Source organism: Prosopis cineraria, unplaced genomic scaffold, assembly GCF_029017545.1.
Source record: "Prosopis cineraria cultivar Desert tree isolate PC_DT_omini unplaced genomic scaffold, ASM2901754v1 PC11, whole genome shotgun sequence".
NCBI lineage: Eukaryota > Viridiplantae > Streptophyta > Magnoliopsida > Fabales > Fabaceae > Prosopis > Prosopis cineraria.
In genome coordinates this window covers 42,751,549-42,771,197 of record NW_026555342.1, presented here as the reverse complement: position 1 = coordinate 42,771,197, position 19,649 = coordinate 42,751,549, and the positions used below count along the sequence as shown (strand labels likewise).

Here is a 19,649-nt window from a genome sequence, read left to right as displayed (position 1 = left end):
AGTTTCTCTTCTTGTCTCTAATAGCTTTCATGGTACTAGAGCCATATAATATTTTTTTCCCACAATAAGTCAGGTTTTGAAGAGCGTTTAGCTTTCTTTTGCAGCAGTGTTATCATCTTTCATCACAAGTTCATATCTATCTTAAATTTATTTTCGCATATCCACAGGCAGCTTTAGTAAATCAACATTTTCAAATGCGTTAACTGTTGGATCATGCTGAAATTTGGTCAGCAAGTAAAGAACATCCAACACATCATTGTGAATGGTTAGATCGTTGACTAGTTTTCTAGTGTGAGCACTATGCCATTCGCACTACAATCTTTGGTTTAGATATTTTTAATCCTTCATTCTCTTTCATGAACCTTTTTTTTCCTTTAAAAAAATAAAAAATTCAAATATTACTCAATTTGTATTAGTTACTTTGAATGGTTGCAATTACCGTCTTTGGTTGGAAATATGTGATCTTGCTCAGCCTACTTCAGGATCCTCTCCGATTGAACTTGAAACTTTGTTGGGCACATTCATCTCCGGTTCCTCTAGCCCATCTGCTGCCCTTATCTACTATCACCAATAAATTCACTTAGTATTTTGACTCTGCTTGCTACAATCATATGACAGGTCAAGAAAATTTCTCCTCCTCTATGACACCTAACTCTACTGGCTATCCTATACACACTGCTGGTAATTCTCAAATGCCTATTACTCATATTGGTAGTGTCTCCTTGCCTTCCCTATCCATTCATGATACATATTTTGTTCCTACCATTAACTTTAACCTTCTTTCTATTGAACAACTTGTTGATATGAGTTATAACATGTTATTTAATAAACGTGGTTGTGCTGCGATGTATTTTCAAACAGGACAGGTTGTCAGGACCGAGCGCAAAGTTGGTCGCATGTTTGAGCTCACTTCAATGCACCTACCTGAGATCATTGTTCTCACATTGTGTGCTGCTTGTAGCTCTCAAATCTAAATTGCATTGTCCATGCAGAGACTTTGTTATTAAACAATTCATAAGTATTTGTGTAATTTGGACCGATGAGTGTCAAGACCCCATCTTACCAAAAACTGAGCCATTTAGCCAAAAAAGTAGAAAAAGAAAACTGTTGAGTCAGATGCACCGTCGCCGACATGGAAAATGTGAAATATTGATTTCTTGCATTCAATTCCTAAACCCAAATTTATTAATGGAAAATGAATTCGAAAACCCTTTATTGATAGCAATAGTAATTATGATGGCAGTTAGAAAATCAAAATTCTTGATTGGAATTATTTTTTTAACTGCGTTTTTCAATATTCATATTGAATTTTGATTCTTTTAATAGACATATTTAATGTTTTTCATACTGAACTTTGACCTGATTTAAGTTCGAGTAATATAAAATAAAATATGAAAACTGAAAAGAATTAACTGACAAAATTTTAATTCCTATTTAAAATTTTAAAATTTACTGCCCTCAACTTTAACTCTAGTTAATGTTTAAGAGAGTTCAAATAACTTTTTTTTAAGTTCGAATATCATGTTCCCTTAGTTGATGTGTACAAGTGTGCCTATGGGCTATGGGCTTGAAAAAAAAAAAACACAAAAGACATAAAACGAACAAGGCATGCATAACTAGAAATCCATTTTTTTTTTAAAAAAAGAGTTGGGCACTTGTATGGGGATTTAAAAAAAAACCCAAACAAGATGGACTCTCATGTATACAGTCGTAATCCTTTTCTTTTTTAATGATTCATATTGAATATCATTAATAAAAAACAAACAAAAAATTGTAAATTTGATTTTTTTTTTGAAAATCAAGAGAATGAAAATATTATAAAGGGAACATATTTGACTTGTATAAAAATTAAAATTATGAAAGTTTAAGAAAAACAAAATAAAATATGAAATAAATATAATTTATTGTGAAAAAATATAGAATAAAAAAGACTAGATAAATAAAAATATTTTTTAAAATCAACCATAAAATGATAAAATGTCCCCTCCACAGTTCAACTTCGATGTTAAAAGATGATTAAAAACAAAGGAAAAAGAAAACAAAAGTATTTTCGCTCAGAAAACTGAAAAGAAGAGTAAAGAATAGCATGTTGCTATAGATGCGTTTAGTCTTGCTGCTCAAGTGATGAGCAATCCGAATCATTCAGGCAAAAATAAAAAAAACATTTATATTTTTAATATTTTTAATTTAAACAGTCTAAATTTACCAGTTTTATTTTTATATTTTATTTGATATTTATTAAAATAAAAAATAAAATTTTAATAAAGATGACAATATAAATTTAATTTAAATGACCCAATTTGATATTAATTTTTTAAAATTTTTTATAAATTAAAATACTATAAATCCCGTCTATCAAAAGTAAATTTAAATAATCTAAATAATCAATTTATAAAATATTTTAAAAAAATTAATATTAAATTAAATCATTCAGATCAAATAAAATAGTTTGTTAAAATTTTATAATTTTTTATAATAAATATAAAAAAAAAATCTATAAATCTAGACCATCACTACCAAAATCGAACCCGCTATAGATGGGCCACCCTGAATCTGAGAATCGGATGTTAAGCATTTTTCTCCCCAAACTTCTGATCCTAAATTTATTTACTTCTGTCTTCTGCTACACCAAATTCTATTGGTTAAATTTATTTTTAATTACTTTAAAAACATATACTTGCAGGAGTGCAGGATTTGCATAATGCTCCTGACAGACAGGATTTTGTGGGCCCAAAATACCCATTACAGTGGAGACAAATTGATGACACCATTACCAAACTTGTTATTTGCAGAAATTAAGAAACATGAGGACGAAGTATCCTTCTTCCCCTAATAACCCTTCCTCTCATCATTTCCCTTCCGAGCCTGTCTCCTCAGTTCCACAACATCCTCATCTATGGCCTTCCCGTTCTTCAACCCACTGCCTTTATCGTCCTCGTCGTCGCTGCTAGTCTCATCCTTTCCGACCACCGTCTCCTTAATCTTCTGCGTCGTGTCCTTCGCCGCCCCCCATGCTCCCTGCACTGTCTCTTTCGCCTTCTCTCCGACGTACTTCATAGCGTCCGCCGTCTTCTCCGTCGCCGACTGCGCCATGTCCGCAGTTTTCTCCGCCGCCCCGGAGGCGTTCTCCTTTGCTCTTTCTTTCATGTACCCGGCGGTGTCCGCCGCCTTGTGAGCCCCTTCCTTCGTCTTTTCGGCTACAGTATCAGCCGCGTCCTTTGCTGTGTCCTTTGCGTCATAAGCGTACTCTTTTGTTTTCTCTGAAGCTTTGCTCGTTCCTTCTCTGGCTCTATCGGCCATGGATTTTGCAGCATCCTTGGCATCTTCTTTAGTTTCATGAGCGTATTGCTTGGTTTTCTCTGCCATGTCCTTCGTCTTCTCCTTCGCGTCGTGTGCGTACTCTTTACCTTTCTCTTTCGCTTCTTCTGCTCCATCTCTTACCCTATCGACCGCGTCTCTGTCGTCTTCTTCACGTCTTGCATTCGCTGGATTGTAAGACCAAACTCTTGCATCTGATCCTTCTGCTGTATTTCTGTACTGAAAATCAAAACCAAAACCAGTATACAGAAAAAAAAAATCAATACATTGAACTGTTTTCGATCGACATGAATGATGAAATGAAGAATGTTTACGTTTGAGTAGTTATTCGAAGAAGAAGAGGCAAAGACGATTCTTGAGGGTTTGTGGGATCTGAGAGAGATTGCGAGAGGGAAGGACTTTGAGAAACGAAAGAGGACGGTTCTTGTGATAAACATGGCTGCCATATTTTCTGGAGTTGTCTGATTTCTGTGTTTTTCTGATCTTCTTTCACCGATCAATCTAGAGAATATGTGAAGACTTTGTAGATTGAATCGTTTTATCACCACCACTCTTCCATACAGCATGTTAGAGGGAAGGTGGCACACTGTGTTGCTGACACGATGTGCACTGTTCGCCACGTGTACTGAAAAGGTGCCACGTTTTTCGCCTGTTTTTCTGGAACATTTATGGTTAGCGAGGTGAGGGCGCTTGTTTAGGTTTAAAAAAAGTAATTTTTTAAATGCTTTAAAGATTTTGTAAAAGTGATTTATCGAGCGGAAAATTTTTATCCAGTTTTCAAAATTATTTTACGAGACTAATCTTCTATAAAATAAGTTTCTTTTCATTAAATTCTTTTACAATTTTTTTCAATATACTTATTTCTTTATAGTGTTTTAATTTAAATTTAGTTCTTCGCTAGTGAATTACTATAAATAATAATAACAATTTTTTTTTTTTGAGTGGGCAAGCCAAATGCTTACGGGCTTGGATTGAACCTGCCTGTGCCACACATGGCAGCCTAACTGCAACTAAGACACATGGGCTTTGAAATATTTTCTCTATATCTGCTCAAAAAATTATACTAATATAAAAGTGTCATTTATAGTTTCGATGAGCCCCTTTTCAAGCTTGTTACATATGTCCTCTTAAAGCCCAATTTCGTTGCCTTCTTTTTGAAGTCCTATTATGAAGGCCATTCAAGCCCAATTGTTCTGTTGGTGCTTTTTTCGAAATCAATGGCTCCTCAAAGCCTGGTTCTATTCGCTTCTTTTGAAACGCTTCTTAGGCGAGTCCCTTTAGAGGCCAGTCCCACAGGTCAATTTTCAAAATCATGTTCTTCACGCCTCTTAAAAGCTAATTTTGCCAGATAATTTTTTACACAGGTCCTTTAAAGCTCAATTTTGCTAGCTTTTTTCAAAGCCATTTTTTTTTCCTTCTAAATTATTTTCTCAAAAAAAAAATCACTGTTATAAATTTTAAAAAAATACATACTCAATACAAAAAGCCATTTCATTTGAAAATAATAAAAATATTTTCTTTTAAAAATGCCAACCAAATTACATGCATTTTTATTCTCCAGCTACGTGGATTTTAATATTCCTATCAAGGATACATATGCTTCAAGTTTTCTCATCTCAGGTCTCTATCTTGTGAATAAATAAAATTTTTCTTTTAATTTTCTCTTTGAACATTATTTTATATTTTAACGCTAAAACCTATCATCTTAAAAATTTTATAAATTTTTAACTAAAAATATAATGTAATAATGAACATAAAAAGTATAGCTTGAATTAGAAAAGTAAAGCATGTGTCAACTAATATCTAATGTTCCTTGTGGTCCTGTTTATAAAGTAAAGAGAGAATTTTTTTTTTGACCTTATTTAAAAGACATGCCATTGAGTTTTTATCATAAGTTTCTCTTTTTACCCTTCATTGAATGTTTGTGAAAAAAAATATATTATTCAATGGGGCAAAATTAGAAATTTATTAAATTTTAACATATAGTTAATTTTTTTGGCCAACAGAACACTAAGTTCCACACGTAACCAAAGCAAGAAGAATACAAATCTGACAAAACAAAGCAAACAGAATAGCCAAGACTACAACAAACAATGATTTTTTTGACATTTTCTTTCGGGGAAAAATTTGGAGAGAATATCTCTTGAAAGAAATTCTCACGTGAACTTTCTCTTGAACAATATTATAATGAGAAATTTCTAGAGAAAACCAAGAGAACTTATAGAGAATTTGACCACGTTATGGTGGGAAATGTTTTCCTCAAATAATTTCGTGAGAAAATATTGACAAAAATAAACAATTAGAAAACAAAAAAAATTAAATAATTTTATACAATATTTCTCTTGAAATTTATTGAGAGAAATTAAGAAAAATATTTTTTTAAATATTTATGAGAGGCACGTCATGTGTTTTTCTTTAACAAATTTTTGAGAGAAAGTTCTCTCGACGAATCATGAGAGACTATCTCCAAAAATTTTGAGAAAATGATGTATTTTTCTCAACTTTTTTGTAAACTTAGTTAAAAAAATAAAAAATAAAAATATTGTTAAGCATGAAATTGAACCATGATTTCTTATTATTTTATGGTATTAATAATAAATGATATTTTATAAAAAGGAGAATGATATATAGGTCTTAAGAGGATTAATTAATTTAAATTATATTTTAAATGCTCGACTTTAGGAATTTGCAAGTTCATTTCTCAATTTTTCGACTTTGTTATGATAAATTTATAACTTATTTTTTTAATTTTGATATGGTTGAAGAAGAAATAAATTTACTTTCTCAATTAAAATTTGCAATAAAGTTACAAATTCATATAATGAAATTGTATAATTGAGAGTCGAACTTGTAAATTTTTAAATTTTGGTGCTTAGGACTAATTTGAATTAAAAGGGACCTCTCTGTTATTCTCCCTTTAAAAAGTTTATGAGAAATTAGTATATTAATTATAATTATTTTTATATATGTAATTTTTTGAGCAAAATTTTTTGTATATGTAATTAATTTATATAAATATATGGTTAAATGAGCAAATTGTCCCTTAAACAACAGGTTCGGAAATGTCTAGACCTTTAAAACCATCTTTTGTGTAAACGGTGTAATTTGACCTTTTTGTTAATTCAAAGTTAATTTTACCTATTAATTGACTAGAAAATGATAAAAAAAATTTTAAGAATTATAAAAAATAGACACAAAAATTATAGTAAACAACCCACAAATTACTAAAAAGGACCAATAAAATTTTTTAGGTTATTTTTTTATAATTTTTACAATCATTTTTTGTAAAAGTTTTTGGTTAATTAACAATTAAAGTTAACTTTTATTAATGGCAGGGGTCAGATTATATTGTTTTCAAAAGTTAAAAGGAAATATTATATAAAAGATGAGTTTAGGGTCTTAGACCAAGATGGATTGAAGCCATTACTTGCCCCATATGTCACAAAATTTTTAAAAAATTTCTTTATTTTTACTTGTAAAAAATGCTAAAAATAATTTTGCCTCCTACTATTATGTAATTTTGTATTTAGACCCCACATAGAGTTGTTTTTGGATCTATCCTTGTCCTAGACAGCTTTGAACTTGTAGTTTATGGGAAAATTTGCTCATATACTCTAAAAATAATGTCATACTTTTGTATTAATCTTTACAAATATTGTTTTATGCATCTCTTACATAGTTTTTACTCTATTCTTATTATCTTTATATCAACATCAAGCAGTTTGTTAAATTCTTTTCATGGTTAAAGTTAAGCCTTGCAATATGCTTTTTTAAAAAATATTATTTAATGTATCCCTCATGTAATTTAGGCATTCAAATGATAAAAGAATAATATTGATCTTGAACATATTTTTTTATTTCTAGCGTTTATATTTGTACATGCACTAGTACAGAAAAGTTTTTTTAAAGTAGTTTAGATATAACTGGTTTAAAAAGTTTGAGACTTTCTAAACTATTTTTTCTAAACCAATTGTTTATCTGATTTAGAAAGTTGACCCAGAATAGCAAAAAAAAAAAAAAATCATCTTTTAAACTGGTTGTGTAATCATAGCTAATTGAGAAAGTAATTTTTTAAACCAGTTATGTCGTAACTAATATAGAAAGTACTCCTTTTTTTAACATTTTCATTTTTTTATTTAGAACCCCCTATTTTCTTGGGAAATTTTTCATATAACTTGCAAATAAAAACTAGCCAGTCTAATGTAATATCCTCCTCCTTTTATCTCACAATTAAAAGCCAAATCTCAAGTAATTAAGAAAATGAGACAATAGTAATAATCAAATACAGAATTCTCATTGGTTAACAAAATGGGGGCCCTAAGATTATAAATCTAGAGTCAAATCAAGTCTTGAAAAGAGGCAAATTAAAGTTCATAAATACGCGGAAGCAAGGGATTATCACATAGGTGAGTGCATTGGTGCAGAAATTTGAAAAAGAAAAATTTTGAAAACTTTTAAGGAGTGCGCTGTGGCTCGTTGAATATGCATTGCAGCTTGTTCACCTCTATGACATGCGTTGTGGCTCATGACGCCATGTGCCACGGCGCCGATGCACGAATTTGACAGTGAATTCTGTTGTCAATTTGACAACATTATGGCCAACTTCTGACGTGCCCCAAATCTTCATCCGACGCCCGAATGACGTGAACTAGGAGTCTACGGAAAGCTCTTTCTAGACTATAACTAATGGCATTGGTCTCAGGCTCAAATTCTTTTTAAAACAAAACCCTTTTCAAAACTTATACTATTACAATAAATTTCACAAATTTCAAGTGTCCTAACCAAAACCAAAGACTAAAAGCCACCAGCAATAATATGACCACATACAACTCATCAAAACTAACTCATACAATGCGCCATAACACAAGAAATGATTCAAGATTAAATTATCAGTACTCAATCCCTTAACCCAAAAACATAGGTAGGGATACTTGCCATAAATTTTCATCAAGATTTCCCAAATTATCACATAATATTCACTACTCTCACTTGCATTAGTATTTTGGTCCTATCAACATAATACATAATAATCAACTCTCTCCTTAGGGCCTAAAATATCATTACAATTTATATTTCACTTAATGTGAGTAAGTAATAAAAAGGAAAATCCTAGTTGGCAATCGAAATTATCATATACATAAATTATCCAAAATAAAAAGGGCTATTGCAATTGGATCGTGATCTTAAGCCTCATAGTATTTTCCTCCGTCCATACTTCTTGAGCTATTCCCTGAAATATTATTACTTTAACCCATAAGAAACATTTGAAATAAGAATTCACAACTTAGCTCACATAATGGCATTCACTTGGAAAAACAATGCTTTTAGCATGTTTCATATAAATAAAATTGTACAAACAATTTATTGACAAGCCTAATGGCAAAAATTATTACTCAATTCAACATATCCCTATTATAGACACAATATAGACAACAAGGGCCTTTTCTCACTATATGCATGATCACACCTCTTTTATATCCTCCTATTCCTCTAACACGAAACCATGGGCTATAACTCAATGGGATAGTCTATGTTTGTTGACTTCCTTAGCCTAAATACTTGTAAGAGGATTACCCAGTTAAGGTGTACCCATCTCACTTATGGATCACAGTTTCCCCCATTTCTCACACCATAGAGTATCATATACCCTAGACTAGCTTCCTCATTGAATCGGTAGATAGCTAGCTAGGTTCGAGTACCTCATTGAACCAGTAGGATGGTCCTTCATTGAACAAGTGGAACGATATGGATAGAATTAATCTAGGCAACCCATCACATGGATAGGGCCTTATCACATAGATTTATCATCTACTCTGCTTCCTGGGCGAACTCCCACCTCTCTAAATCATGCAATGGACATTCATGTGATAACTCACACATATATAATTTATAGAACTTTACATTATCACCTTTCATTGAACTTTATCATTACACATTTCATGGAACTTTAAAATCAAACAAGTCATTAAACTCTCAATTCACAATCATTGTACCTCACACCTTTAAAATCATTGAACTTTCCTATTTTTATTGTACCTCACACTTAAAATCATTGAACTTTCCTATTTTCAAACATCATTGAACTCCTTCTAAATAAAGATTCATTTTGCTTCTCAATTTGTAGAAATCATTGCACTCCCAGTGAACATTAATATGAAAATCTACCACTATTGTTCTCAAGGAAAATTTTGCATCATAAGGCGTAAAACTCACAAATTTGATCTAGTGGATTTCTTCACAAATTAAGCCATACTTGCATTTCTTTTATTTTATACATTTCAAATGATAATTCATAAATCAATAAACTAATAGTCACACATAAGCATAAGATAGAATTTTTCGGTTACCTCAAACCTTTAAGAGGTCAAAGGTTTCACCCCTCAACTATTCGCTCCTGACTTCCAAGAAACTTGAATGGTGCCAATGGTAGTTATACTACAAGCATTTACCATGCAAAACATCAATATTCATTTTGAGCTATTTTTTCACTAGCATTCTCATCATTTCTTAATGCTCAAGTTTTACTCTAAACTCATATAGAAGTACCCATAAGGTTTCTTAACTTCCTATAACTCTCATTTATAACATTGAGCTCTTAAATGGGCATTAATGTAGCCACATTATTTGCAACCACTAAATTTATGAAAATTTTGGACACTTAATGTCCTCCAATCACTAATCATCATAAAATCATAAATATCAAGTTTACTTAGCTCAATCTATCCCCATTAACTCTATTTAAGTCAATAGGTTTGGGCCTATAACTTTTAGGGACCATAAATCACCATTGGCAATCAAACCTTAACTTCTATCATCAAGAAAATGGAAGAAGAGAGGAAAATTTAAGCAAGGAAGCTTATCTTAGGTGTTTATGAGCTCCTAATTTCTCCTAATAATCAGTTGCTTCAAGCCCTGGATTAGCATTTTCGTCACTCTCTCATTCTCTTTTGTTTCCTCTTCTTTTTCACTTCAAATTCATGACGTAATATTATAAAATTCTAGCCATGTGTCGCGACGGACGCACAATGCGCCACGACGCATGGCACAAAAAGCTTCTTTTAGACATGTTGTCATGTATGCGCCACGGCGGACTAAACCCCACACCGCGATGCGTGGCATAGAATTACTCCCTTCAGAAATTCTTCCTCTTTTATTCTGAAGTGACTCGATTCTCCTTTGGACCCATGTTTAAAATTAAAATCAAGATCAAACATACCCTCTAGGCCTCTCTGACCATACACGTCAAAGATACACTTTACTAATCTATTTAAGCTTAATTAATCTTAATTTAAAATTGAGGATGTTACAACTAATATAGTACAATCAATATAAATGAATAACTAATATAAATAAATTAATTGAAATAATATCCATTTCAAATATCTAACTCATATAAAACCTCAACTATGTACATCCTAATCAAACTATTTACAATTGCAACAAACTAATCAAACTATAACAATTGCTTTATAAAAACTTTATAAAAAGCTATGTGCTGCCCTATATGAAGTTGTATAAAAAACTCAATCCGCTATTGCTTGACCTCATCAATATCCTTAGGGAATGGTTTAGTAAGCTTGAACATTTGAAAGGAAAACCCAAGTATTAGTAAATTTTGAAGGAAGAAAAAAAACCAAAGTAAAAAGGCAAAGTAATGCATTTTCCTACTAGGTGAATGAAGTCATGCCATGCTTGATGATGTTGAAAATGCATTTCTTGACATACAAGCTACATAATTGAGATTTCTTTAGATGTGTACAACTCTATAAAAGAACAATAAAAATGAGTATTTTTTAACAAGCAAGTAGGTTTATCTCTAAAAAAATATACTCTTACCTTTGGTGTGATCCACATAAGGTCTTTAATGTTATGAGTGTGCTTCCACATCTCGACATACTAGTATGTCCTCATAACCCTATCAGCAAAATTAAAAAGTCAATGACTACTAGTTAAACATGATAAATAACACTTTATAGCAAATAGATACTTACTGGTCCATCATTTTCTTCAAATCCTTCCCTACTTTATAGTGAAGGGAGTATAAGAAGAGAGTGGTATTGCTTTTCATGGTAAGTGTTGAACTAAGTATTTTTTTGATAAAAAAACTAACATAAAAGTATTTTCTACTTGTGCATATCGAATATAATAAATCAAGTGACAAAACCATAAGAACATAGAGTGTTCATGAAGAACTCTTAATAAAATTATCTCAAGCATGCTGCACACGAAGAAATGGAAGTGAGCATGAAGAAACAAAGAATGAAATCAACATGAGCATGCTACAATCAAGAGAAAGAAGAATCAAGAAAAGAAAAAGGGTTTTCATAGGTTGCATTTATTTTATTCTTCTCTTAGATAAATTTGTGAAAACTAATTGAGAGCAAAAATATGATTTGAAGTAGGAATGCTTCATATAAAAATTCATAGGCTCATAAGTCTTTTAGGCTAAAAATCTCATCGATGTAAAGACAAGATATATCATGTGTGTTTGACACATGTTTACTTGTACTTATAATTCACATTGTTCCATCTACGTTTAGATTACAAGTGTCCTATGCATGCTTGATCATTCTATGTGCATATAGGACTTAAAGGATCTCATTCCAGCTTAAACTATAATTGGACCTGGCTTGAATTAGAGCATTAGAAGTGAAGACATAGCACTATATGCTAGTTTGTGTTTGGACATAATTGTGTCCATGCATGATTGGTAGGTTAGTATGGAGAAATATCTTAGATAAGCTTTTGTAATTTGATTTATATTTGGATGATGTTTTTATCCATGCTTGATTAATCCTAAGTGTTATCTTGAAGTATGCCTAAGTAGTAGTCCACATTTGGATTCTATTGAGTCCACACTTGAATGAATAAAACACTCATTAGCCTTTCAATTTGACTTAAAGTGAGCCTTGGCACTAAACAAGCTATTCAAGCTTAATTTAGAAGTTTCCCAAGTATGTTTCACATAATAGTGAGGCAAAGTGCCTATGTACACTCATTTTCAAGTGTGATCTTGAGGACTAGAGTAGGTTGAGTGATTGGCTGAACTAGAATAGATCATTTGTGTCTATTCTTCTTTTCATTCAAAAACTCATTTCTTACTTACCAATTTGTACATAATTTATTTTAAACTTCGCATCATCTTTTTAGTTAGGAAAAGTTTTTAAAAAAATTTTAAGAACACCCAATTTATCCCCTATTGTGTCCTAGCCTAATTCTTTAATAAGGAGTGCCAATTGCTAGTGGCCTGTAACATATTAGGTTTTTCAATTAGGAATTGTCAATATTTCTAAGGGTAATTTGGTCATTTTAGATAAATTATTAATTAATGAGGTTTATGAGAGACTAATATAGTTTTTAAATTCTTAGATAGCTTTAGGAGAAGGCTAGGTCGATGTTTAAATAGGCCATGGCACGAAAGGGAGTTTAAATTGTTGTGTGATATTCTGTGCCATGTGCTGCGGCGGACGTGTCAATGTGCCAGAGTGCACGTGCAAAATCAGTACTTATCAAACGCAAAAATAGACTGAAAATTAGAGAAAGAAATAGAGATATTGTGAGAAGGCGACGGAAATCAACTAGGGTCTATTAGGGCACGATCCTTAGGCCACATTAGGAGTATTTTAAGCTTGAATCATTATTGGGTAAGTTCCACATTTTTTCTTCTCCCTCTTTATGCAAAAATCTAGACTGGTGGGACAATGAGGGCTTTGATTTTAGTTCCTTTGAGTTTTGACCAAACCCATTAGTTTATTTAAGATCTTAGGGAGTTAAATCAATCCTCTAACCTTAAGTTTATGATTTTTATGGTGAATTGAAATTTTTGTTGAGGGTTTAGACAAATCCTAGGTATAATATGAAGGTTTTAAGACAATGTGAAGAATTAGATGATGAATTTAGTGTGTTGAAATGTTTAATAGGATGGTTAGAGTGTTTTAAAATGGTCGGTGTGGTTAGATAAGAAATTTGGGTGTTATGGACACTTAGAACCTAGAAAATTTAGGGTTTATCTTGAGTGATAATTGATGATTGTCACTTGATTATGTAGATTGAGTATTGCTCAAGCTTATCATGAATATAAATTGTGTAGAGCTAACGTTAAATCACAGTAACCCTTTTGTGTGATAAAGGGTTGAGGTAACAAAATAATTAACTCTATTTGATTATATTGTTTAACCATCTGTGAGTAGATATGTTAAATTTATTACTCGAGATTAGATAACCTTATATATTATGAAATATGGTTTTATGCATAAAAAACTATTTACAAACGATAAGAATGGTGAAAATTTATATGGACTGGTTGAGAAATTTGAAATGTATATGTGATATATATGATGAATGTGAGCATGATCATGTTAGGGGATAGAAGTTTGCTTGTAGGAAGGAGTAGTGAAAGTCTATATGTCATGTATCTCCTTAGTGTCTAATAAGGCACGTTGTTGGAGATTTTCTCCTTAGTATTCATGTGGGATACGATGTTGGAGAGTTATGCTTCTTAGCATCAGTGATGCAATATTAGAGTAACGACACCTCGATTCATGTACAATAGGGGGAAACCATAGTTCAGAAGTGGGATAGGATGCTTTTGGCCAGGTGATCCTACCACCAAAGGTAAGCTTGGACCATTGTGAAGGTGTACTTGGTTCAAAAGCCTATGGTTTCAGTCAGAGTAATATGGAGGCTTGGATGGAAGAATGATCATACTAGTGATAAATGATTTGTGTTCATGGAAAAGAGTATGTTATAATATACTAAAATTATATTTTAGAGTTTAATAGCTTTACTCTCTTATTGTTGTGCATGTTAGTTAAGAGTAGTAAATTATTCTGTTACTGAGATGTTTATCTCACCCCGTGGTTACATTTTATAGGTGAGAGCTCCGGTAGGGGTAAGGGAAAGGAAGGGATGATTAAACAGTGAAGAGCATTGTTGTATAGCTCTTCTCTTTGCTCTTCTAGGTTTGTAATGAATATTATTATAATATTATGCCAACCTAGGATCATGACATTATTTTGGCTAAATTTTATTTGAAATGATTTATGTGCCAAAAGGGTAGATAAAATTTATCACACATATCAATTTAGTCATTTTGGCACATTAAGTGATATATTTGAAATGATTTATGTGCCAAAATGACTAAATTGATATGTGTGATAAATTTTATCTACCCTTTGAGTTGTTGCTAAATGGGGGTTTAATGGTCATTTTGAGTGTGAATGCTTAATTGTGTGATATGATTGTTTTGTTATGTTGTGGGTGGTCTATTTGAGGTGATCAAAGTGTCTTTAGGGCTAATGGCATTTGGCATTGTGAGTTGGACACCTTTATGTATGTTTTGAGGTAGAAATAAATCATTTTGAATTTAGACGTTCATCTTTTTAATGGATAATTATTTGATTGTAAGATTAGTGCCATTAGCTAGAGAGCTCAAAGAGGTTTGTGTGGATACTTAAACCACTCAAATAGGACGTCAGATGGCGAAATGTCACACCTTGAAAGTTCGAAGTGCTGTCTACTGTCATGATAGTAGGCGTGTGCTGCAGCGCATGGTAGTTGTGCCGCGGTGCAAGTGCCTCCTGAGGGACTCTTCCCTTTATGACATCTGCTGCACTAGGCGTGGCTTGTGCTGCGGCAGACAGGCCAAATTTTTTTGAGAAATGGCTTGTTTCAACTTGTTTCAGAGGCTATTTGATTTTCATGCTTTTGTATTTATATTTAACTAATGTTCAACTATAGTTTGACTCAAACAATATTTTAAAAAGGGTTTTCTAGGGATCTCATTATTTTAGCTTATTTTATTTTAAACTCTTGGTTGTGATAACTTTTACTTAAACTTGAAATTTTATTTAATCCTAGTTATCATAACAGCATGTAAGAGTGTTATTCTGGTAATGTCAAGGCAAACATTACATGGCCACTGCAGAAAAAAATTAATGGGAGTTAAAGAAAGCAAATTTAAATTTGAATTATAATGAAATGTAAAGTTTTTCTTACTTGGGGATATATGGTGTAACATAGCATTCCTTCCCTTTTGAGAACCTTTGATATATATATATATATATATATATTCATGTCTCAGCTCAGGAGTGTTTCTAAACTCTTAAGTGTGAATTTAGAAAAGCAATCCAAACTTGTTATCTTTGCCTGGTGACACCTAATTATGATGGATATACCTATAATATTAGATGCAAATTAGCTGAATTGTTTTATTATATTAATTTTAGACAAGATACTTACATTAACCACAATTACCTTTGCAATAAGGTGAGTTGATAATCATTCAGCATTCACATAAAATCCCCTCTCTTAACCTTGACATCTACATACTTTTTCCTAACAACCACTGCATCCATTGAAAAAATTATTACCTTAAAGGTTTTATCATATGCTATCAGAATATATTATTGCATCCAAGTCAACTATAGCTGGGGCTAAGGTTAGGGAACCACTTGATTGGAGGGAGCTATCTGCAAAATAATTTTAAATCAATAAAAAATATTTAAAGGTAAAAAATCCAAGTAAAAAAAATATAATTACACTTACCTTGACTTCAAACATGTGAACAAGTCTCCTTGGATAAAGGATAAATGTCTTCTTAATCTTGACCTCTTTAGTGAGAAGTGGCATAATGGCATAAGTAACTACAAACTCCTCAACCACCATCTTCATTTAGTTATTTTATATTAGCATGTGGTGGATAGTTAGCCCCAAGTTATGAATGCTGCCACATGCTACTAAACGTCTATCAAGATCCTTCAAATATAGCTCACAGGTATCACCTAAGGTAGGACCTATAGTGCCCTCCAATAGACACTCAACAACATAATAGCTCCCTTTTATACTATGTTGAGGGGCAGGAGAATGGGTTTGTAAGTTGATGCTTTTGCCTTCACCCTCATAGTAGCCAGCATTGCCTCCAAATCCTCCTTAATGATCATTCTTTAGTCATGTCAGGTGTTGCACCAAAGATGGCCTTTATGCCTATCATACCCCTAACTTCTCTAATACAGCCAGGATGCTCTTATTTTCTTGTAGGATCAATCAAGATGTCACTCTTTCTGTTTGAAATAAAGGATCTGTCACATCCTAAAATTTTTACATTGAATAACATAAGATATATATATATATATATATACAAATTCACATCCCTAAAGTTTAATTAAGAAAAGTTCTGAATTAAAGTATCCAGATTTTTTTTTTACCTAAAGTCAAAATATCATTTTTTTTTTCAAAATTTCTGCAAACCCTCCCCTAAGGGCAGGATCCTCCAAAATCTCTTCAACAGAAAATCTACAACATATATCCAATAATATAAAGCTTTGCTACTCAACAGCAAACAATTAACATAACAAAAAGAGGCAGGACCCTAACTATAGTTAATGTGGAGCACTCTAAATCGAACTTTCAAAAGATACTATATGGGCTTTCGAATTTTACTTGAATGAGATGATATCTCAAAAGTAATCTTCTAGTCAATTCAACAATGAGCCCATCAGAGATCAGCAGGGAGTACGAAATCAGCTTGGATATCTGAGACCAAATAAAATATTTTTCCAGTGAATAACGTCCCAACAATAAATAATTGAACATAAATAAAATGAAAAGTTTGAAATAGTTATGTAACTTAAATAGACAAAATTTGCGTAAAAATTTTATAATTTCATAATAAAATGGCTTTATAAATTTCAAATAAAATCTCAAATCATTAAACTATCATATAAAATGGTAGTATTACTTAATTTTTAGAAAGCACATAAATGAAATAAATATTTATAAACAAATTGCTAAATAAAAACCAATAGAATATGAAATCTTCAAACGATTAGATTCATAAATATAGGGACTTATCAGAACAATTAACAAACGTGGACACACAGTCCACGAAGGTAAATAACCGAACGCGGCTTATGCCATGAATACAAACGTGGACACACAATCCACGAGGGTAAATAACCAAACGCAGCCGAAGCCACGAAACAAACGTGGACACATAGTCCATGAGGGTATTGCTAACCAAACGCGGCTTGAAGCCACAAAACAAACGTGAGTACTATGCTCACGAATTACCATCCCTCCGTTCCACGTGCGTTGGCTATCGCACGGGGCTAGCACCTCCTATAAACACCCTGCTAGCTGGGTGTACCATGGCGCGCCAAGGACTAACGGAACTGTCGTTAGCGACCAGTGTTCTATATAAAGTCCCTTTTGAAAACCATTTTTCAATCATGCGAGAAAATCATCACTTTCAAGATACAGTTCTCATTCTCAAAATCAAACTCGCATGAATACTTTTAAGCATTAAAACTTACCAGAATCAAATTTCATATCCAATGCTCATGCTTGCATTTATAAAAAAAAAACTTTCAACTTCGAACTCGCATGAACCATTTTTCCGTATCAATTCAATAATTTTCAAATTGAAATCCTACAATTAAAATTCAAACTTGTATTTACTGATTAACTAAAATGATCAATTTTGGTAAAATAATTTCACAAAATAAAATAATTTAATCAAAAAAATGTCTCATAATCACATTGTTGTCGTAAAAATAACTTGCATAAAAATGTAATATTCAAATAAAAGAGATTTCGATAAAATATCAGTTGGGACGCTATCCACTTACTTGGTGTGCTCCCACGTAATGCTACTTATTTCAAATGGCCTCTTTCGTGAAACTTTCATTCTAAGATTCCCTAATACCCAAAGCAACACTATTAACATTTTTACTCCACCTCTTCTGTAAAAATGTACAAATATTATATAATACATATATTTTATTTTATTACAAAACTCTACAATCACCATCATTTATGAAGTAGAAAGGGATTCCTTAACATTAATCTGTTTGCATATTCGCAAAAGTTACCAAGAAAGGAGAATCTTAGTTCACTTCCTTCACCTAGTACAATTACAACGAAGACAAATTCTACTATTATTATTATTATTATTATTAATCAATCTTGCTTAGAAAGAACACATGAGTTTCAATGCAAGAACATAGATCATATTATCAAGCAAACCAAACATGAAAGATTTCGTCCTCTCCCTGTATGCATACTTCTAGACTTCATTATTTATTCCATTGGACTTGCCACACTATCTCTACATATATCTCCAAACAACATTTATGTTTGTATATCAATATAAAACTCAAACAATCATAATCACATCAATTCCCTCTTTGGCACATTTTATCAAACACTTTAGTGGCACCCATACCTAACTAAAATACTAAGATTCTTTCCTTTCAATTTTTCCTTTCCAAAATTTTTATCATCAATATTTAAACTTTCCATCCTCATTCTTTCTACACAAGCCATTTAAACTAAAGAAAATTAACTTTAATCCCTTCTATTTACAGAAATCCAACACAAATATAAGTGAAATTATCTATCAACAATTTAATTCTATATACAAGTTACAGCTTAACTAAATCCCAGCTGCCGCCTCAGTCACGCACAACAATAACCAAAATAAACATTTAGATCCGCAACTGTTAATCACAAATAAAGAGAATCAAACGAGGAAAAACAAGAGGTGAAATTTATTCATCAGCAGAGCAACGAAAAAGAGAGAAAATTTAATGCTTCCCAGACACACAAAAACTCGACGGCAGCACTTAAACCGGAAAGAAACAAAAGAGAAGCATGACAGGGGAAAATGGAAGTACCAGTGGGTCGAACAGTCTGCAATCATGAACCAGATCTGCCACGTCCAGTAGAGCAATGAAGAAGAAAAAATCTATGCTTCTCCCAGCTACACACGTTCGGCGATGGAATTTAAACTAGGACGAAGAAGAAGAAAAGCAGCGACGTTACAGGGGAAAGTGGAGAGACCAACAGATCGAACATTTTGCACCCATAAACCAGCTTCCACAACATAAAATGACAGAACTTGCTACATGACTCCAACAGGGGAGAAGAAAGAATATTCGGTGATGGACAGCAGAGGGAAGAGCGATATGAACAGAGGAGGAAAACTAAAGAATCCAGTAACCCAGTTCGTTGTAGCCGACGAACGAGGACGGAAAGAAGAGCGGCGGACGAGCTGACGGCGATGGGAGAGAAATGTGCGACGGGGAATAGGAGAAAGGCGGTGAAGAACAATCGCGATCCTCTTCCCCTGTGAAGTCGGCCAAATGACAGAGAACAAGAAGAGAAAATATAATCTAAAGCTTGTGGGAAAAATTACCGAAAAGGACCCCATCAGATTTTATTACTATTATAATATTTTATTTTACTTTATTTTATTATTATTATATATATATATATATATATTTTTTGCAAGAGACACATGCACATTCAATAATTTCCCATAAAGATGAAAC

The 19,649-nt window shown here is 32.3% G+C and overlaps 1 protein-coding gene and 1 long non-coding RNA gene across 4 annotated transcripts; both read right to left on the bottom strand.

The window, feature by feature from the left end:
* Positions 1–2,633: 2,633 nt before the first annotated feature.
* Positions 2,634–3,835, bottom strand: LOC129284804 (late embryogenesis abundant protein 14-like). The gene is made up of 2 exons (XM_054920279.1): positions 3,633–3,835; positions 2,634–3,537 (listed from the first exon to the last, which is right to left on the bottom strand). Exons 1-2 carry the CDS (start codon positions 3,762–3,764, stop codon positions 2,830–2,832), a joined length of 840 nt encoding a protein of 279 aa, XP_054776254.1. The 5' UTR covers positions 3,765–3,835; the 3' UTR covers positions 2,634–2,829.
* A 4,378-nt stretch (positions 3,836–8,213) lies between these two features.
* On the bottom strand, positions 8,214–19,438 carry LOC129285134 (uncharacterized). 3 transcript variants are annotated; one of them, XR_008587089.1, is made up of 7 exons: positions 18,993–19,438; positions 17,946–18,015; positions 16,759–16,851; positions 15,574–15,664; positions 15,316–15,494; positions 11,155–11,233; positions 8,214–8,548 (listed from the first exon to the last, which is right to left on the bottom strand). It is a non-coding gene; the product is annotated as an uncharacterized LOC129285134 (long non-coding RNA). The 3 variants fall into 3 exon arrangements; XR_008587088.1 differs by lacking the exon at positions 17,946–18,015; XR_008587090.1 differs by lacking the exons at positions 16,759–16,851; positions 17,946–18,015.
* Positions 19,439–19,649: the final 211 nt, after the last annotated feature.

Excerpts from the sequence above, each read along its gene's own strand:
- LOC129284804 (XM_054920279.1), bottom strand. The coding sequence starts at position 3,764 with ATGGCAGCCATGTTTATCACAAGAACCGTCCTCTTTCGTTTCTCAAAG. Across the intron at positions 3,538-3,632 it reads CTTCGAATAACTACTCAAAC|TACAGAAATACAGCAGAAGG; the intron begins GTAAACATTCTT and ends TTTGATTTTCAG.